We start from the raw sequence: 21,895 nt of genomic DNA, 5'->3' as shown, positions 1-21,895 counted from the left end.
ACGCCCTAGAAAAATACAAATTTGTAATACATCTGTAGCTTGGAGCTGGAAAGTCAAAATCACCCCAAAAACAAAAATGGGAAGGGACAGAGGAAGTCTATTTGAGGGGTTTGCATCTGGAAGCACCTATCATTTGTATGGAATAATTGCATATTCCCAGGCTCATGAAAACCTTTCAAGTCATCCCAAATAGAATTCTACTTTCAGAATTCTATTTGGGTATTGAGTATATTCTGTAAATTATTTTGAATTCTATAGAAAAGGTTTGTTTAGTCTCCATTTATGTACCCAACTACTTAATTATATTGTGTTGAACTCACAGTTACTCTGATTAAATTTTGGGTTACAAGCTGGTATGTAATAATTTTGTTCAAATTATTCCAGCTTTGACCATCAGGACCTCTTTGTTTTTCTTAAAGTTATTTATACGTACAGAACTGGGGTACAGGTCAGAGTGGCAGGGGTGGTGAGAGGATTCACCAGAGAGAGAGTGGGGAGCAGAATAGGCCGATCAACAAGGTACACTGCTGAGTGGAGCAGCGGACAGGTCAGGAGAGGTTTGCTGCGCCATGTGGGTCACCTCGGGGTGGGGATCAAAATCGTGCTGAAGTGGCTTTAGCTTCATAGTGCTGTGCTTTAACCGGCTGTGCCACCAGGGAGGGCCCCAGGACCGCTTTCAATTGACTCACGTGTGATGTGGGGTGTGTGTGTGTGTGTTTTCTGGCACTACCAAATGCTCCAGGTCTACATCTTAAAATTCTGCTTAGCCCTACATAAAATTTTTCTGTGGTTTATTACTTCCAGAAGTGACTTTTAAACATTGTATTGTCGTTCTCCCTCCAGGTATAGTCCTCAGTTTTCCCAGCACTGTTGCACCTGTGAACCATCACCATAGTCCCTGTGCTCTTCTCTCTCCTCTTTTGGCCCCTCCCCTACCACTTTAAATTTCTGGTCAACTAGTAAATTCTTTTTTCTGGCCTTTTTTTTTTTTTTGGTCTAAATATATTCCACCTATAAGTGAAACCATCTGATGTTTTCTTTTTCCTTTCTGAGTTATTTCACTTAGCATAATCCCTTCCAGCACCAACCATGCTACCCCAAATGGCATGAGTATTTTTTTTGATAAGATTAGTATTCAATTGTGTTTGTATACCACATCATCTTTTTTTCAAATTTATGCATACAAGAACTGGGGTATAGACCAGAGGTGCCGTAGCTGAGAGGATTCACCAGAGACAGTAGGGAACAGAAAGGGAGCAGCAGGTGAGACAGGAGGGGTCTGCTGCACCATATATAGGTTAGTGGAGGCACTTCATGCAGTGGATGGCGATAGCTTAATAGTACTGATACTTTAACCACTGTACCACCAGGGAGGCCCAGAAGGTGACTTTGATGAGGGTGGGGAAGGGGGGGGGGAATGGATTGTCTCCTATGACAGTAGATGGCAGTTTTCTCATCTCTAAGCAAATTGGACCAGAAATGCATTATCTGAGTCTTAACACTAGAAAATTCCAATCTTGATGGTATGTACCCTAACCCTAACTAAAGTTAGCCTCTAGGCATATCACCTTCCTCCTGGGTGTTTGTCTCTTGTATTCTATTTCTGTCCCATCCTGTACTGTCCTGTCCAGTCCTGTCCTGTCCTGACCCTTTGTTCCATTCCTCAATCTAACTAGCTTTTAACCTTAGTGACAAAATTGAGTCCCTCTATTTTTTGACATTAACTTGGCAGGCCTAGTAACACAGATTACTCTTGCCTTCTGGTGCTTTTATACTATGGCTTCTACTTGATCATGCCCTGGTCCTGGCTGTAGTTACTTGGCTAGTACCATTACCAGGTTTGCCTCTGCTTACTGGAAAGGTGATGGCCAGACTGGGAACTGAAATAAAAATTGCCATTGCTTTTGATGATGAAAGTGAGCTTTTACTGAATTCCTTGGCTGACTCCAAAATTGTCCAGTACATGACAGTACATGAGAAAATACCATCCTTATCTTGAGGTACCTTGTAGTTTTATTGGGGGAAGGGAGACTTCCAAGAGGAACAGAAATTAGAGAAGAAGAACATAAGGAAATAAGTAACCTCATTATTAAGGTCTATTTTGTGTGATCATAATGACAAATTCTAGAAACTGAAGAAGTGAGAAAACAGGTCTGGAGCAGGTGGGGAAGTTGTGATAAGATGGAACTTGAACAGGAGGAAGAGTAACTCAGGTTGCTTGCCAAACTTGCAGAGAGATGAGGTGGCGGGATAGAAAGACCTGTCTCATCTGGACATAAGAAGCTGGCACTGGAAGCTGGAAGTGGTGTGGGTCAGACTAGAATCAGAAAGGTCTTAAAGGTCACTTAGAGAACTTTGGGAGAGCTAATTCTGATGGCCAGTGGGGAAACTTGGTGCCTTTTGAGGAGAGGAGAGAACTGAAGAAAGCAGTGCTTTAAGATTAAAAGACCAAGAAAAGTAACCTGATAATCAGTAAGAAGTTGGACTGGTGGAGGCAAGGAGAAAAAGAGGGAAAAAAGAGATGTGACAATTTTTAAAGGATGGTAAGAAATTTGGGGTAAAGGAATTTGTGTGTGTGTGTGTGTTTTCCTGCCATTCATTGCCCATTTTCCCCATTTCTGAAAATGTTGAAAATGTCTTATTCCCTCTGGGCAAGCTATCTCCTCCTACTACCGAGACTGTAGGCTACTGTCCTGGAAAACAAGTTGGCAGTATGTTTCAAGAACCCTAAAAATTTGTGTTCTTTATCTGTAATTCTATTATGATGAATTTTAACAGATTTATATAGGGATATCATCTTAATATTTCTAAAAGCTTTAAGGAAATGCTGTGAAAGTATTGGGAAATTGTTGCAGAAACATTGATGGGAAAATTTAAAGTGATATTGAAGAGATTTTAATTTGGGGAGCATTTGTAATAAACTCATATGGTGTAAACTTAGTGGTCAAAAGTAAGCGAAAAGTAGGTCTGGGTCTTCCTGGTGGTGCAGGGGTTAAAGTCTAAGTGCTATCATGCTAGTCCAGTCTCTGGGACATGAGTTCAATCCCTCACCAGGGAGCCAGCCCACATGGCTGTTCTCTTCTGTCTCACTCACTGCTCCCCTCAGCAGTGTAGTTCAGTATATTTGCCTGTTCTGCTCTCTGCTCTTTGGTGAATCCTTTCATGTACTTCCCCTCCCCACCCCACCCCCACACCTCTGGTGTACACCCCAGTTCTTGCATGCATATATAACTACATTAAAAAAAAAAAGTAGGTTACCTTCCCTCCTGTGTCCCATAGCATCTATCCCCTCCTCAGAGGGAGCCATTAAAAACATGTTAATCATTTCATTATTTATTATTGCTATAGGAGTGTAATTTAGCTTTGTTAGTAGGATCTCCCAAATTGGTCATTGACACTTAGATATAGTACATACTTACCGTTTTACTCAACAGCATCTGTCTAGGGGATGGGGCTAATTAAGGTTTGAGGAATGAACATGTTCCTGCAACGTGGACAACCATTTGCTGTGTGCAATTTTGCCACTAGGTGGTGGAAGAGAGTTAAAATTTGGGGCTGGCCCCCCCCCCCCATCAAGAACAATTGATGACAGTCATACATGAAATTTTAACTCAGGCAATTAGAAATGCATCTAAACTATTTCTTCCAAAATATTAAAAACTTTCAGGAAAAATATTGGTGTTGTCTTTGGCACTTGAATTTCTTTCATCACCCAAGTTATTTTTCACCCCTTCTTGCTATTTTCCTGTCCTGGTGCCCACCTTGGCCTCTGCTGCCCCCTGATGCTGCTGCTAGGCTTTCTTCCCTTCCTTCGAACCTCATTGCTTTCCAAAGAGATGGGCAACCCCAGAAATGGATGGGTGCTCGTGGATTGACCCAGGGTGGGAGGCCACCCCTCCGTCTTCCTAATTAGGTATGACTCCGCTGGAGGGTTTTATCACAGCGGGATTGGGGTGGTACTACCTGTTAACTGTCCATTCACTGTGTCTGGACAGCACCAAAACCTGCGCAGGCAAATACTTGCCCTTTAAGGCCTGGGTTGTGGGCAGGGCATCCGCCCTTGGTACCATCCTCCCCTCCTTGAGCACTCTTTGGTCAAGGTGGATAAGTCCTGGGAATCTTTGACCGGGTACTGTTTAGAAAGGTAGAGCTCTCACGGATTTCTGTATTTCTTGAAAAGGCTGAGCTCTCGGAGAAGTCATTCAGCCTCTCAGGCCCTCAATTTTGGCTCTGGATTTTTCAGTGTATTTACTACACTATTATAAAGTGGGGTGGCTCCGACTCCCTAGGTGTGGTCTACAGGAGTGAAAGAGGGAGAGGAAGCACCCAGTGAGCACCTCAAGGGTGGAATTGGAAAAGGGTCTTGGGAAGTGGAGCAGCTGATACTCAGCAACTGTCAGTGACCTTTCAGTGACTTTGAGACTAAAACGGGCCCGGGGGCGCTGATCGGCTTTGATCTCACCTGGGTTCACTCTACTCGTTGAAACTTGTCTAACGTCGACACCTCACTGGATCGCTAACTTTGCCCATCCCCAGGCGTTCCGGAGCTGACCCCACGGAAACTAGATTTCCCTGCGCTTGGCGGCTGTGGGGGAGGGTATCTTGTGGACGGGAACAGGACCCAATTTGGGAAGTTCTTTCCTATCCTCAAAGGTTTCCCGAAGGTGGGGGGAACTTAGGGCTCACGAATTGGTGGGTGCCTGGAGTCGCGAGGCTGAACTCCGGCTGGGTGCGTGCGCTGGACGCCGCTGCGGCAGCGCTCCGACTCGGAAGGCGTGGCTTAGGGCCTGGAAGGCGTGGTCTAGGGCTTGGGAGGCGTGGCTTAAGTCATGGGGCGTGGTTTAGGGTCGGGAGGGCGTGGTTTAGGCCGGGGGACTCCGGAGTCAGGCTCAGCCGCAGCGCTCTGACCGCCAGGCTTCCCCGCGCGGCGTCCCGCTGTCCCACTGTCTGCTGCACTCCCCACGCGTTCCACCATGACTTGCTCGCTGTTCCGAGGAAACTTTTGGGTAAGTCAGACTGGCGGGCGTCCGATCGCTGGGCTCAGGACCCGCTGTGGGGAGGCCAGCGCGGAGCGGAGCCGGGCGCCCAGCGGCCGCGCGCTCGGGTTCAGCGCCTCTCGGGACGGCACGCTGCACTGCGCACCCAGCCCCAAGGGGTCAATGGGTTGGTGGGGGGGGCCCTGAGCCGAGGCCGGTCTCTGTCCCCTCTCTACCTCTCTCCCACCACCGCGCCCCCAGTCTGCGTGTCCACAAGTACTCTAGGTCTCCCGGTGCTCCTGGCAGTGCACCCACGAATCGGGTAACCAGAGCTTCCTGGGAGTCGGGGCATCCTCCCCCCTCTTCCTAGCGATGAAGAAACCCAGACCAAAAGGGAAGAGAGACCGGGGTGCAGCTTGAGTCGCGGGTCTCCCAGGGAGGCAGCTCAGGGAGGGGTTTGGGGAACCCTTGAAGTGGTCTGGGTGAGATTCCACAGGCTGACAGCTGCAGTCGCTCGGGGAGTGGGGTGGAGGGGACTAGTTTCCCAGGTACAGCCTGTCTGGGCTCTGGTGGTGCCTGACTTTCCCCTGCACACCCTGTCCCGCAGAGGCCTGTCTCCTGAGCCCCTTCCCCAGGCCTTTGCCGCAGTCTGCAGAGACCCACTCAGGGTCGAGACCTGTTAGCTGTTGGGGGCTTCAACCTCCAATCTGGAGGCAGGGCATCTGCCTACTGACTCCCTCTGCCCAGTCTCCAGGTGCTAAGAGTCTGTCACCCCACTTTTGGAGGGGCCACCCTGACCCCTATAGCCAGGAGCAGTAAATGAGCATAAGCCAAGCTGCCCAGCTCTTTACTTGGGACCCTACTTGATACTCACTTGTCTTCACAGGTGCCTGGCAGGTCTGTCTCCCTGTAGTGGGCTTCAGGCAGAAACCTGGGTCTGTGGTCTCAGGAACACAGTTTATACCCTGCCTTGTAAGATTTCCTGTCCTGGTCTTTGAGGCTCATCTGTAAGGTGGGCACACCTTACAGAGAGGGGGAAACATTACAGAGAGGGGGCCAACCTCATAGATGCCTCTGGGAGGAGGCCTGGGATTTTCCAGGCACATTGTAGAACGTTTGGGTGGCATGGCAGGAGTCGTGGACAAAAACAGGGCAGAGAGACCTGCCTCGCCTCCCTCCTTACATGAAAGTGTGACATCCAATTCTCAGATCTTAGTCTAAATGCTAGCTCTTTTGGGGAAACCCTTGCTGATTTCACACAAAATGCATCCTTTACCCACTTACATGCCACATGTTCTGACTCTTCAGAGCATTTTTCAGCTCCTGATTTTGCATTTGGAGGCCTATAAGCATGTGAGCACCTTGTGGACAGGTCCCAAACTGGCTTTCATGCCACAGGTGTGTGCAGAGTGAGTGCTCAGCAAATCATTGCTGAATGACTGGGGTGGAAAAAGACCTACAGAGCATGTCTCAGGGTGGAAGCAGCCTCTATATTTAGAGCATCCCAAGCCATACATTAAGGTGGCCCCTCCTCCCCTCACCCCACAGTGGTCCCAGGCAAACTTGCAGGGATATTTAGGGGAGGGGGCTGAGTGCGGTCTGGGTTGGAAGCTAGAGGTTGTGTGCAGGTCAGGGGAGAGAACTTTCTGGAATTATATTCTCAGAAGTTATCTGAGATTCTAAAATAGTTTGTATAAGTATCTTCCGTCTCCATTTTCCTGTGACATTCTATATCGTGTAACAAAAACAATAACAGATGACGTTAGGATGTGCAGAGTCTGCAGCAAGTGCTGTTCTAAGCCCTTCACACACACTAGTCATTTAAGCCTCACAGTAACCCTATGGGATAGGTCATTTATTATCTCATTTTACAGATGAGGAACTAGAGTGGCAGAGAAGCTGAGCAACATTCCCCTGGTCCTAAAACTTTTGGGCTTTGGTGGAGCAGGATTCTGCATGGACTAAATGCTTCGTGAGTGCCTTAGTAAGGCTGGGGCTCAGAGAGAACATTGCACCTTCCTCTCACGTTGGCCCTTTGATACTGCCAGAGGCATCCAGTGGATGACATTTGACTTCTGGAGGATAGGCTCTACATGTCACCATCAGCTGAACCCCCCACACCTGCCATAGTGCCTGTCATATGGGTGTCTAGGATTCAGAGAGATGGGACAGTCAGCCAGTATTTGGGAGAAAAGGGAGCATTAGAGAAGCTTTTGGAGGCCTCTGGGCTGCTGGCAAGGCTTTTACACCTCACCGTTTAGGGGAAGCAAGGCTGTTGCTGGAACTGAGGGGCCGGCAAGAATTTTGATGTTCCAGAAACAGAAGGTTGTGACTGGACAAAGTAGAAAAACTTTGGAAACAGAAGGGCATCCATTGACTGAACTTTTTAAATATTTATTTGTATTTATTTATGCCTAATAGAACTGGGGTGTAGGCCAGAGGTGTGGAAGGTGAAGGGATGCACCAGAGACAGAGTGGAGAGTAGAACAGGCAGATCTTCTGGAATACTCTGCTGAGGGGAGCAGTGGGCGGGGCAGCAGAAGTCTGCTGCACCACGTGGGGGCAGTTCCCTGGCCAGGGATTGATCTCATGACTTGAGATAACTTGATAATGCTGAGACTTAACCCCTTGTTCCACAGGAAGGCCCGGTTGGCTGAAATTAATAAATATTTGTGAAATACTTTCTCTGTATAAGGAGCTCTAATGGGGATGGCATTAGCAGCGGCAAGACTGCCACCCTGGTTAGAGGATAGATTCTCCATGCAGAAGCAAGGTTGGGCCAGCTGTCTTTGGCCTCGAAAGCCTGGCCTCAAGGATGTGGTGGAGGAGGTGGGAGCGGGGTGAGAGAATCTACCCAGGGCCAGGGCAAGAAGAGGCTGCAAGGTGGAGAACACAGAGAAGGGGAAAAGATGAGGCAGATGGAAGCAGTGTAGGTAGAGCGTAGAGACTGTGAAAGCCAGAGGGCAAGTCAGCTAACTGCAGGTGAGCTACACTTGACTCATGAGTCAATAGAAATGAGATATGGGCCCAGAAATAAGGAAGTCAGGAAGAGGAACTGGTTTGTGGAGAGGAGGTGCGAGGAGGGAGAAACAAAATTAACCACATTTAACCATAGGGGTAGTCCAAGGCCAACTGCATCCTGGAGCTCCCTCCCCACTCCAGCCCTTGACCTCAGCACCATGCTGAGGTGGCTGGATCTGGGGCAGTCTTGGGGAGGGGGAGGGCCGTGGGGAGGAGACAGCGGCCCTGACAGCAGGTTTTGAAATTATTTCCATATTTTACCAGTGCAGACATGTTCAGTGAGTACTCTCTGATGTCAGCGTCTGTGTGTTAGGGGCTGGTGGAAATGGCCCACGCCCTTGGGAAGGGTGTCCAGGTAAGCGAGCACATGGAACAGCATGAAGAAAGGCCATCAGTTACTAGTAGAGGCTCTGGCTAGACTGACCTGATTTGAATCCTGGGCTGTCCCTTACTCGCTGGGTGACCCTACCCTGAGCAGTTACTTCAAACCCCAAGCCTTTGTTTTTTTCCATGTGTAAAAATGGAGATAATAGCAGTGTCTGTTCCATGTAGGTTAAATCAGAGTTCAGTACATTACCTGGAACATAATGAGCTCTTGTGACTGTCAGTTATTATTATCATCGGCATAGAGGTGCTGATTAAAGGAAGTGGGTGACAGTTCATTCACTGAGTGAAGGGAGACATAAAAAAGCCCTCTCGGCAAATGCCTGTATCATACAGGAGGAGAAAGGGCAGAGATGGGGAGAGACAACCCAGAAAGGACCCTCATAGACCCAAGAGTAGAATGTTCCATGGACAAGGAGAGGTCCATTTGGGTGGATGTTCCAGAAAAGGTGAGTCAGCACATACTTGGTACATTATCTTATTCAAATGCCCTATGGAAATACTTACTCAAAAGAACCGTTTAGTGGATCTATTTGAGAAGGGAAGACTCAGTGCCTTTTAAAACAGGGGTTGGAAAGATAAAGAAAATAAAGTAAAATGGAGATGACCCCCACTGAGTTTGCCTGACCGGAAACACGCTTTTGTGTTGTTTCTCTCCTGCCTTTCTCCCACAAGAACCTTCTTTGTGGCCCATAAGACAACCCACAGTACTGTGAAAGCCTCTTTGCTGTTTCCTGTTAGACAGTCAGCTCCACTTGGGGAGCCTGGTAGGCCCAGCACGGTAGCTCCACACCCATGTAGTGGTCTGCAGGTAGCAGACACTCAACATGGGAGTGAATGAGGGGACAACAGAGAAAGAGTGAGCAGCATATGTGGCCGTGGATTGAGGTTACTCTGCTAAGGCGACTGTATCACTCTTCTCTTTCAAGGGAAGGGTCACTCCAGTGATCTTGTGCTTTGGAGAATGGGATGAGCGTCCACTGGACGCTAGGCCCCAACCAGGGCCCAGCACTCAGATGAAGAGCAAAGCCCACGAATGTCTTTCTAACCACCTGTTGGAGACTCTTAACCAACAGCCAAAATACACGCTTGGTCAAAGGGAGGAAGGTTCTTCAGGCATGAGTGAATCTCAGGCGGTTAACTCAAAGATTCTCTATGAGACACTCCAACCTGTCATGGCTGCTGTCGTCACCGAGGGGGACACAGGAGTGTCACCTTTCAGTGATTATGATCTATGCAAGGAGCTGAGTCTCACCTGATATTAGGGGAGCAGTGGGTGTGTCAGGAGAGGTCTGCGGCACCATGTGGGTCACCTCCAGGGCAGAGGATCGAACTCACTCTGAAGAGGTTTTGCCTAGCTTGCAGTGCTGTGTCCTAACCCGTTGCACCACCAGGGAGAGCCAGTATTTAAAGTTCTTGATGGACCTATTTCAGGAAACTCAGGAAAACTGGTGACTGCCCAGCTATTTCACTATGCTTCTCTAATCCCAGTCATTTCTTTCTTTCCATGATGATTATGGTGAATGTAGTGAAACTGGTATCTGAGTTGAGTTCCACCTCTCCCTCTGTTTTGAGGATCTTGCCTCCTATTCTGTTAAGAAATCAGGAACCAGTGAACTGCTGAAAGCTCACTAATATATACATAGGATTAAGTTTAATTGTGACTCACAGGAAAATCCAAAACAACAGTGGCCTAGAAAAGAACACTGTTTATTTCTCTCTGACACCCACGTGAAGTCCCCAGCAGGTCATTTTAGGTCTAGCCACTCATGGGTCAGGACTACTGACGTGTGTGAGTACTCCAGGGGCACCTAGTTCAATGCCTGCCTGTGACAGACTCAGGAGTATCCACTGAATGACTGAAAATAGCGCTGACTAACAGTAAGACATTAAAACTTTAGACCTTTTTAGAACTTTTAGGATCAGACCAATTTCCTAAAGGGCATTCACATTCTCAGCAGCCACAACACTATCCTGAGGCTAGCAGCTTCACTGCATTCCTCCTGAGTTGTGTGGTTGTCTCCCTGCCCATTTAATAAGTAAAAGTGGGTGATGAAAGGTTCTGGGCAGTTAAAAGATGGAGAGACAGGCAAAGTTTCCGATGGACAGGAACTTTATTGTGCTCCTGGGCAAGATTCACAGACCCCAAAGGGTTGAGATCAGTGAATCTTGCCCGTTGGGAAATACGGATAAGCTTTTATAGGGCATGGAAGCTACTTTTCAGATACTAATTAATCAATGATGCTTGTCAGTTCCCAGAAGGCAGGCAGTTCCCAGGCTGTAGGAGACTCAAGGTTAGGAGGCTCCCGGTATGCAGAAAGTAACTGTCCCAGATTCAAGGTTCCCACCTCCAGCCTTGCCCGGCGCCTCAGACCTTACACAGGTACTTTATTACATTTTCTTTCTTTCTTTTTTTAATCACAAGGGAGTGTCACCCTTTACTTATTTTTGTATTTCCTCCTTTTTTTCTTTTAAAGATTTATTTTATTTATTGATGCATACAAGAGCTGGGGTGTAGGCCAGAGGTGCAGGGAGTGGGGGTGGTGGTGGTGAGAGGATTCACCAGAAACAAAGTGGGGAGCAGAATAGGCAGATTGACTGAAATACAATGCTGAGGGGAGCAGTAGGTGAGACAGGAGAGGTCTGCTGTGCCATGTGGTTCATCTTCCTGGCGGAGGCTTGAACACCAGCTGTACGGGCTCCCACTAGCTTCAGAGTGCTGAGACTTAACCTCTTGTGCAACCGGGGAGGCCTGTATTTCCTCTTTTACAAGTGGTTTTTGTTACAGGGCAGGGAGAGAGGGGCACCACCGAACCCCCAAACCTGCCTGCTCCAAATAGGTCTACCATCCGCCGCATCAAGACAAAACATATAAGACTTTAGTGAAAAGAACCTTTATACAGTGAGTATACAACACAGAAGCCAAAGAATATAACTTCTACATCAAACACCCCCTCATGGGTAAAAGTCAACCCAAAAGGGACTGGCCCAGAGCAAGGCCTGAAAACCTACCACAAGCCTAAAGCACCTTCTGGCCGGGACCCATAGAAAAGAGTCAGAAATGGCCAGACAAGTTTGGGAGGAAAAGAGCAACATCAAAATCAATATAAACACTGCCAGAGTCACTTCCCCACGGTTTTCTCACCCACATCTGTTTTAACCAGTCCAAGGCCAAAAAACAAGTATGGTTTCTTCATCACATGCTTGCTGCTCCATGTGGCTTCCTCAGGTCTCCTTCTGGCTCTCCATCCTGCTGCTTTCTCCCTCAGATTCCTTCTCTTTCTCTTTTTTCTGCTCAGCTCCACCTTCCTTCTGGGTGGGGCAGGGAACCTGGAACTTTCCCTTTTTCTAGGGACCACCCTGTTACATTTTTATTTCTTTCTTCATGCTTTGCTTATAAATCTGCAATTTTTTTAATGATAAAGATATTCTTTGTCATTTAACTACAAATATTTGATTATATATTCTTATATATATATCCATACATGTATACATAGCTGGGGCTGGGGGCTCTGGCTATTTTCATAGTTGAAAATCTAGTTCTGGGGCTTCCCAGGTGGAACAGGGGTTAAGTCTCAGCACTATGAAGCTATTGCCAACTACTCTTGTCTGAGTTCGATCCCCAGCCAGGGAGCTGACCCATATGGCACAGCTGACCTCTCCTGTCTCACCCACTGCTCCCCTCAGCATTGTATTTCAGTCAATCTGCCTGTTCTGCTCCCCACTCTGTCTCTGGTGAATCTTCTCACCACTCCTGCACCTCTGGCTAGTACCCCAGTTCTATATGCGTAAATAAATAAATCTTTAAAAAAAATAAAGAAAATACCACATATAGTCAAGTTTGTTCAGCAAACCTTTTGTGACTTATCTGCTTTACATCAAGGTTTAAAAACTCCTCCCTGTACTAAAAGCTTGACAAGCATTGAAATCACTTTTCTTTGTGCTCTGTTACTCAATATTGAATTGTCTTTGTGTAGAAGCCTATAGGCATTCTGCCATTTGCAATGCCAGAGATCTGTATGGACCTCTAGCTGTGAGGTGAAGCCTGACCCCTGAGGGGCCTACACTCTTGTCCAGGGGCAAACACACACGTGTGACACAAATAGGAGCAGGCTCACTGTTCTCCTGACTCTAAAACAGTGGGTTGGCGGGGCAAGACTAAGGGGCAGCAGGAGCGAGGTGTGAGGACCAGCCCCTAGAGAGTGCTAAGATGAGTGCTAAGGGCATGCATCAAATGGGAAAAATATGCCCTTCTAGAACACCTCACAGGAAGGGAATGGCATGGATTGGCACTGGGAGAATTACTTGAATAAGATGTTTAGGGGAGGGAAACTGAGACCTCATCCCTAACTGAAGGTCATATTTGAGTCACAGTAGTTGGCTTGATTGCCCTGTGGACTGGAGGCTGGTTAACTTTTGGGGTTAGTTTCACTAAGTGAGGAATGCAAACTAAAATGCCAAGGAAACAGTCACAGGTTTCCCTTCCTTCTGCGCTCTTACCCCGTGCCTCTGTTCTTCATTGGTCACAACTTTGTGTATTTGAGAATGGATGATGAAGTGACAGGTTCTTAAGTGGCCACATGTGTCAGAAACCCCCAGAAATACAGGCTTCTAGGTCCCTTCACTGCTCCAGACCTTTGCTGCCCCACCTTTTGGAAACTGCTCCTCAACACGGACTCTAAGCTCTCACTAATCTCAGAGAGTCTAGTTTTGTCCTACAGGGCCTGACCTAGGGGATGAAAAAGCTCTCAGGAATAAAAAGTATTACATCAGCACTTATGCTGATGGCCAGGTCTGGACAGTTGACCAGTCCTTTGGGCTACCTGTCCCCGCCGGCCTCCTCATCTACCAGTCCTAGTTAGCATCTTCCTGTTTCATTAGCACTCCCATCTAGTTTCTAGTCGACCTTCATTCTGAGCAGTGTGGTCAGAGCCACGGCCTTGGCTGGCAGGCCTTCACAGCTGTTTCAGGCTGGCACTACCCTTTTCTGGCAGGGAGTTTGCGTATGCAGGACTGTGATGTTGCTCCCAGACGTCCTCAGTGCTGAGTGAGGGTGTACAGCAGAGCCAGGCACCTGCCAGTGACTCACATGCAGAAACTAAATTGAAAACCCCAGGACCAAAGTGCCAGCCAGTTAGAAGTCCAAGGGCAAAGACATTTAAGTCCTGTGGTTTCAGGTGGGAAAGCTGCAGGCCTGGAAAGATCTGGGGTTTGCCGAGGGACCTAGTGTATAAGGCTGTGGACCTACCTAAGGAACTGCGGTTGACTTGGAGAGAACAGAAGTTATGGAGGGAGCCCTTTCCAGCCCCCCTGTAAAACTTGGGTCTAGGTGTCACTTCACCAGCTAGTTACTCTGAGTTTTTAGTCCAGTGAGGGTAAGAGTATTTGGCCAACCCAACCCTAGGACTGTAAATGTGTTTCAGATGGTAAAATAGATTATAGTTCTGTTAAAGAGGGGGAATTGCCAGTAATGCATTAGAATGTCGACATTGTAGGTGTTTTACAGTTAAATTAATTTAGAAAATTGAGATAATGAATAAAAATGATTAGTGGAATGATAGTCACTTTTATTTATTTTTATTTTAAAAATTATTTAAAAATTTTATTTATTTATGCATACTGAGCTGAGGTACAGGCCAGAGGTGCAGGGGTGGTGAGAGGATCCACCAGAGATAGACTGGGGAGCAGAACAGGATGACTGACGAAGTACACTGCTGAGGGGAGCAGCTGGCAGGTCAGGAGAGGTCTGCCACACCATGTGGGTCACTTCCGGGGCTGGGGATCGAACTCATGCTGAAGTGGCTTTAGCTTCTGAGTGCTGTGCTTTAACCGGCTGTGCCACCAGGGAGGGCTGATGATCTCTTTTTTTTTTTTTTTCTTCCATTTTTTAATAAATAATATAACAGTTAATTTTTACATCATTTTGTACATTTTTAAAAAATCTCAATTGTAATCCCCGTGGGCTTCCCATCACCGAGTCACCCGCATGCCATCACCATAGTCCCGTGTACTTCCCTCCCCCGTTTTTGATCCCATCCCCCACTCCACCCCCACAAAGTGTCTCTGGTATATGGCTGTTCATTATTCTTATTATTTTCTAGCTTGGTCCATTATACTCCTGCTATGAGTGAAACCATCCGGTATTTTTCTTTCTCTTTCTGGCTTATCTCACTAAGCATGATCTTTTCTGGTGATCTCTTTTTTAAAAAAATCTAAGGAGTTGTTAGGACAAGTGAAAGAGAGTCCCTAATCCCTAAAATTTATGTCTTAAAACAAGCAGCAAGCAGCAGGAAGCATATTCACAATCTATTGAATTGGAAAGTTCACTAACTTGTACAAATAAAACCTGATTGTTATTTTAAAAATATGAAGCCAGAGTCATAGGTAATTAGGAAACTAAATTTGTATTACATAATGTTAACTATTGTCTTCTTTTGGGTTTTATATGATATGAAAAATATAATTATTTTTGTAATATAATTTCTTTTTGTTCATCTCTACTTTTCAATTTTTCTACAATATAAGTATAACTTTCTAAATTAAGAATTAGAAGGGCCTTTAATTCTCAGTCTGTTCACAGGCTGGGCCTGAACCAGCCTGCAGAGGAGTCTGGCCACCAGAGTTGCCAAGGTCAAAGGTTTTCCCTTTAGGGCACCCTCCTGGCTGGAAATATTCAAGTGCAGGGGAGAAGCCTCTCCAGCTCTCACAAATTCTGGTGATCAGGCAAAGCATATAACATCCAAGTCCCTCTCTTAGCACCTCAAATTCCAACCTGCAGGGGTAAATTACAGTCATTTTCTAGAGCTTTCTCCGGGTGTACATGACTCTCCACATGCATACTTGTCTAAACAAGCTGTTGAAGAAGCATATTTATGATTGTGGCAAGGAATAGCAGGTTATAAAGCCATCTCTCCCTGCAACTCAGCATTTCTGTATGTGTTAAAAACATATAAATGGAAGTTACATATGATTTTTGATATTATGGCTGATTTTTACTTTTTATTTATTTATTTTGGGTTCATGTTTTCATTGTGAATAATCAACTGTTCTATAAATCAACAAAGATTTTTTTCCCTAAAGATTTATTTATTTATGCATATAAGAACTGGGGTACAGGCCAGAGGTGTGGGGGAGGTGTCTGGGGATTCACTGGGGAGAGAGAGTGGGGAGCAGAACAGCCCCATGGACTGAAATACACTGCTGAGGGGAGCAGGGGGCAGGACAGGAGAGGTCTGCTCTGCCATGTGGGTCAGTTCCCAGGCTGGGGATCGAACTCACACTGAAGCTGCTGGAGACAGCTTCATAGTGCTGTGCTTTAACCCGTTGCTACACCAGGGAGGCCCAAAAATTTTTTTAAATGCCTCTTCAAGAAATGTAATGTTTAAGTAATTTGCCCCTTTCTTTATGTGCTGTGCTTCTTGTTTTTTAAGACTTTTGTGATTAATATAGAGTCCACCTGGGACATCTCTCCATCTTAAAGTAATTAATGTAATCAGATCTGCAAAGCTGTTTCTGCCAAGTAAGATAATATATTAAAAAATTCCAGGGATTAGAACTTTTTTAAGGGCCCAAGGAGGCCATTAGTCTACCTCCCACTCTATACTCAGTGGCCAGCCACTAAGTGCGTTGTGGGGCACTGGTCATCAGCAGCTTCTCTACGCAGCTGACATTTGAGCTGAGACGGGAAGCTAAGGTCCAGCCTGATTTTGCAGAGGACTGGGGGAAGGGAGGAAGACAGCAAGGCTGGAAAGGGCATGCGTGCTGGAGAAACAAGAAGATGTGATGTGAGACAGAAAGAAGCCAAATTGCTGAAAATCAGCCATGAAGCCACTAATAACTTGTTTCTAGTAGTTGCCTAGAAAGGTAAAACATGCTGCATTATCACAGTAAGTTTCAACAATATTCTTTTAAATTAATAGGCTTAATTATTTAAAGCTGTTTTAGTTTTACAGAAAAATGGAACAAAAACAGTCGCCATATTACCTGCAAGCCCGCCCCCACTCCCAGTCTCTCCTATTATTAATTATCTTGTGTCAGTGGGGTACATTTGTTATGAATGCTGCCCCAATATGGATTTATTTTTCTAACTGAAATTCTTACTTTACATTAAGATTCAGATTTGTGTTTTTTGGGTTTTGACAAGTGCATCGTGTCATCCACTTTTTTTTTTTAAGATTTATTTACTTATGCATACAAGAACTATGGTACAGGTCAGAGATGCGGGGGGTGAGAGGATTCACCAGAGACAGTGTGGAGCAGAAGCAGCAGATCAACTGAACTACAATGCTGACGGGGAGCAGTGGGCAGGTCAGGGGAGGTCTGCTGTGCCATGTGGGTCTCTTCCCTGGCTGGGGATTGAATTCATGCTACAGTGGCTGCTGATAGCTTCACAGTCTGTGCTTTAACCTCTTTTGCCACTACATAAACCCTGTCGTCCACTATTAGAGCAGCATACAGAAGAGTTTCACTTACTTGAAAAATCACCTATTCATCCTTCCTTCCCTCCCCCAAGCCTCTAGTTCACCCTTTAACTGCCTTTTCCAGGGCATCATACCGTTGGAATCATATAGTCTGTGGACTTTTCAGGTTCTTCCATTGAGCAAATTGAATGTGTGGCTAAATACCTTATTTCTCCTTGTTGCTAAATAATTGTCTGGTTGTACCACAGTTTATCCATCTACCTATTGAAAGATATCTTTATTGGTTTCCAAATTTTTGGCAATTATTAATAAAACTGTTATAAAATGTTCATGTGTAGCTGTGTGTGAACATACATTTTCAGCTTGATTTAGTTTCACAAATCAGATTTGTTGGTCTTGTTCAGTTGAATGTCACTTTAATGTGTGTTTCACATGTAAGATGCCTGACGATCCCTTGAGTTCAAAATTCATGCAAGATGTTCATTGGATTAAGCAGGGAAAGACATTAACAAGTTAGAGAAAAGAAAGGCACTGCACTCAGATGAACAAGTGTTGGAAGAAATACATTTGCTTTTAGAAGATGACTTTAGAATTGTGATACTTAAGTGGCTTTGGGGTTTCAGAAATCAAGATAAATAAGATAAAAAAATGGGATATGAAGGAATGCAATGAGGTTATGTTTTACCTTAGGAAAAATGATTTTTGATAACTAAATACTTTCGTTCTTTCTGATAAATTGTCATGGGGACAGATCCAGGTAATTGAATATCTGGACAACTGAGTGTAGGGTAAGGGTGTAAGTTTCCTAGTAGCTATGGATTGCGTCTGAGCCATGACATCTGCAGGGACGTGGCTACTTAAGAATCCTCACAGTTCTATTTTGTTTTAAGACTTCAAGAATTATTCTCCTTTGCCTTATCTGGTTTGCATCAACCAGAATAGAAGATGGGACTTAAAGGCCTTCAACATTGCATTCAAAAGTGTAGTGGGAATCTGGTTGGACTCTCAACTCTCTTCCATTGATCCCGTATTTGGGGACTCACTTCTAGTTTCAGGTACATCTTCCTGCTACATTCTTGTCTCCCCAGGCCTGGGCAGTGCTGTGGACACATCTGGGGGACTCTTTAGGGAATGCTAGGACCAGGAGGAGGAGGAGGAGGAGGTTTGGATCTTTGTTTCTGGGTGACTGATCACTGATTCTACCGGTGGTATGTATATTTCCTAAATAAAAGGATACCATTTTACATAATCACATTATGAGGATAATACACTACTATTAATTAATATATAGACAAGACTCAAATTTCCCCAACTGTCCCAACTAGGTTCTTTATGACATAAGAAGAAAATATTTGTGATTCAGGATTCTGGTCGCAGTTGTCACATTCCTTCACTCTCTTAATCAGGAAGAGTTACTCAGTCTTGTCATTTGTGACTGTGACATTTTTGAAGAGTACAGGGCAGCTATGTTGTGGAAATGCCTTTAATGTAGATTTGCCTGCTTCCTTATGATTAAGACTCGGGGTGTGCATTTTGGGAAGGCATCTCACAGAAGCCATCTGTGTTGATCTCAGCCCCAGGGGGCAACACGAGGATTTTTTATTATGCTAACCTTTGGTTAAGGTGATTGTGTCAGTCCCTGTTGCTGTAACATTGCCACAAAGTTAGTGACTTAAAGCATTAAAATGTCAGGTCTTAGGAAATTTATAAATTTAATGCTATCCTACAAAAACACCAACAAGTGCTTTTTACATAGCTAAACAGAGTTCAGATGAAAAAGATAAAAGTACAAACAAACAAAAAAGCCAGAGAAAGACAAATCATGAGGGGATGTCAACATCTGGCACTGAAACATGAAAAACTTCCATCATTGAAATGGTGAGTTTTTGGTACTTGCGTGATCAGAGACACCAGTGGACTGAGTATGCTCACTGTCCCTTGGCTGCCATCTCCAGGCCCTCCGGACAGAGTGTGGAAATGCATGCGTGCCTGGGACACCTCCATTCCTGTTCCAACACCACACACAGGCTGTTCTCGCCTTCCCCGATTCTGTCCAGAGGGAGCTGCTGACTGTCTCCCCGGCAGCTCTCCAGTAGATAGACAGGCCCTTTGATTTGTAGCATTTGCCAGTTCCAAGGTGCTGTTGTTTTCCTAGGGTGGTCCCTAGGAAAAGGGGAAGTTCCAGGTTCCCTGCCCCACCCAGAAGGAGGGTGGAGCTGGGCAGAGAAAAAGCAGAGAAAGAGAAGGAATCTGAAGAAGGCAGCAGGATGGAGAGCCAGAAGGAGACCTGAGGAAGCCACATGGCGCAAGGAGCATGTGATGAGGAAACCGGGCTTGTTTCCTGACCCTGGACTGCTAAAGGCAGATGTGGGTGAGAGACCTGTGGGGAGATGACTCTGGCAGTGTTTACCTTGATTTTGATTTTGCTCTTTGCCTCCCAGACTTGTCTGGCCCTTTTCTGTGGGTCCGGGCCAGCAGGTGCTTTAGGCTTGTGGCAGCTTTCAGGCCTTGCTCTGGGCCAACCCCTTTTGGGTGGACTTTTGCCCACGAGGGGATGGGTGACTTCAGGTGATTGATTTAGACATTATATTCTTTGTCTTCTGTATTGTATACTCACTATATTAAAGTCCCTTTTCATTAAAGTTTTATCTGTTTTGATGCGGTGGATGGTAGACCTATTTAGAGCAGGCAGGTTTGGGGGTTCAGGGTACCCTCTCCCTGTCCTGTAACACTACCTCGGGAGTGAGGCATTTGTAGGGCTTTACGCTTGTGCAGAATTTGTTTAAAATGTTAACAGTAGAGGCCTGGTTGGTACCTGGCAACGTGCTATTCTGTCTGGTTTTCGTGTTCTTGTGGAGGCGCCTGCTGCAGGCTGGAGTCCTTACCAGCAGCACCTTCGGCACAGAATTGGGAGCCAACTGCTCTGCCTCTGTGGGGTGTGGTGGAGATGGCCAGCTTCCCCCGGTCCTACAGACACCTGCGGTGTCTCCATGGTTGCTCCTGTTTCAGCCCCAATGAAACGAGTTTTCAAACTTTCTTGGGAAAGTCTGTGTGGGTTGGAATCCTGGTCCCAACCTCTGTCTATGTGGCCCCATTTGCTTTTCTATACTGACATTCTACAAATCTGGCTTCTCATGGGCCCTTCACTATTTTCTTTTTTTTAAGGATTTACTTGTTTATCTACACAGAACCAGAGTACAGGCCAGACGTGTAAGGGGTATGAGGACTCACTAGAGACAGAGCGGGGAGCAGGACAGGCAGATCAACGAAGTACCCTGCTGAGGGGAGCAGCGGGGAGACAGGAGAGGTCTGCGGCGCCATGTGGGTCAGCTCCCTGGCTGGGGATCGAACTCGTGTTGCAATGGCTGTGATAGCTTCATAGTGCTGCGCTTTAACCCATTGCGCCATCATAGAGGACCCCACCCCCCACTATTTTCTATCATTGCTGTGGGTCACTTATCATTATCCAGTCCTGGGAACCAAAGAAAGAATTGGAGAAGCCTTCAGTTTGCTATCTTTGGGGTGGAGGGGAATACAAGGTTATAGAAATAATGTAAGTATATTGTAGAAAATGTGGGTGTATGCTAAGAAGAAAGCTGTGTTCGATGTTTTGGTGTACATCTGCCTAAGTTTTTCTCATTTATTTCCTGATGCAGAGTTTTTACTGTGCACACTTACTTCTTCAGGTTTCACGTTCACTTATTTTCAACTGAGCAGAGTTGTAACACTTGACAAACTCAAAACACATTTTCTCTTTTGAGAATTAGCCACATTTTACAGACTGGTGAATTAACACTAAGAGACAACCCTCAGCTCAAAGTCATGTAGCTTGTGTGTGGCGGGGTTGAGAATCAAACCCAGGTCTGGTTTTGAGGACCTGGTGTGTGACATTTAGTATTGCAGGGAAATTGACTATAAAGTGGAGATTCTCCTACTCCAGGATGGAAATCAGCATGTCTAGGGTGCTGCCTCCTGTCCTTCATGCCTTTGAATCCTAACCATTTTTATTTGCATTTTAATATTTTTGAGATGTAATTTACATAAGAGAGAATACTCAGATAAATACATATCAGTACCATCCACACCTCTATAGAAAGATCTTGATAGGTCTGTGAGTCATGTGGGTATACACATTTCCATCATTTCAGGAAATTCCCTGTGGCCTTTCCCAGTCCACTTTTAATTGCTTCCTGACCCAGACAATCAGTGTTCTAGTTTCTTTTACTATAGAAATAATTCCTAGAACTGTTTGCCTGCCTTAAACTTCAATTAAAAGAGATAAGTCTGTAAGTGCTTTCTGTACCTAACACTTTTCATGAGCATGTTTTCAGGATTCATTCATGTGGTTTCATGTATCCATAGTTCTTTCCTTTTTATTGCTGAGTAGTATTCCATTGCATGAATAAACCACAACTTGCTTATCAGTCATCCTTTGTTAGATATTGATAGTCTAGTTTTGGACTATTGTGAATAAAACTACTATGAACATTCTTTAGCAAGTCTTTATTTGTGGATTATGTTTTCATTTCACTTGGATAAATGAGTAGAGTTTTAGGAGTAGAGTTTGTGTGATAGCTTTTTGATAATTTACCACACCATTTTTGAAATGAATATACTATTTTTATACTCTCCTCAGCACTGCATGAGCATTCTGATAGCTCGGTATTCTTGTCTTCACTTAGTGTTGACTGTTTAGCTTTTTCTGTTCTAGTGGACATCAAGTAGGAGATTAATTGTAATTAATTTGAGTTTCCCTATGAGTGTCCTTATAATGCTCAAAGAACTATCTTTCATACACCTTTTATGAAGTGTGTATGAAGTTCAAGTACTATGCCCTGTTTTTATGTTTTATTTTAAATATTAATTTTTGGGCATTATTTATATATTCTTGCTATAAGAATATATATATATATATATATATTTATATTTATATATATCTTTTCTCCCAATGACTTTCCCTTTAATCTTCTTAACAATATCTTTTGATGAGCTGAGTATTTAAAATTTTTTTATAAGTTTATTTTTACATCATTTTGTACATTTTTTTTATCTTAATTGTTTTCCATTTAATCTTCTTAACAATATCTTTTGATG

The 21,895-nt window shown here is 45.1% G+C and overlaps 1 protein-coding gene across 1 annotated transcript in view; it reads left to right on the top strand.

The window, feature by feature from the left end:
- Positions 1-4,937: 4,937 nt before the first annotated feature.
- Positions 4,938-21,895, top strand: part of PSTPIP2 (proline-serine-threonine phosphatase interacting protein 2) — a 55,765-nt gene continuing 38,807 nt past the window's right edge. The window contains exon 1 of the mRNA XM_012725770.1: positions 4,938-5,006. Coding sequence (XP_012581224.1) covers positions 4,974-5,006 — 33 coding nt within the window. The 5' untranslated portion in view covers positions 4,938-4,973. The remainder of the gene's footprint in view (positions 5,007-21,895) is intronic.

Source organism: Condylura cristata, unplaced genomic scaffold (genome assembly GCF_000260355.1).
Source record: "Condylura cristata isolate star-nosed mole 26May11 unplaced genomic scaffold, ConCri1.0 scaffold00016, whole genome shotgun sequence".
Lineage (NCBI taxonomy): Eukaryota > Metazoa > Chordata > Mammalia > Eulipotyphla > Talpidae > Condylura > Condylura cristata.
The sequence above is the reverse complement of the archived record's forward strand: the minus strand, read 5'-3'. Positions and strand labels throughout refer to the sequence as shown.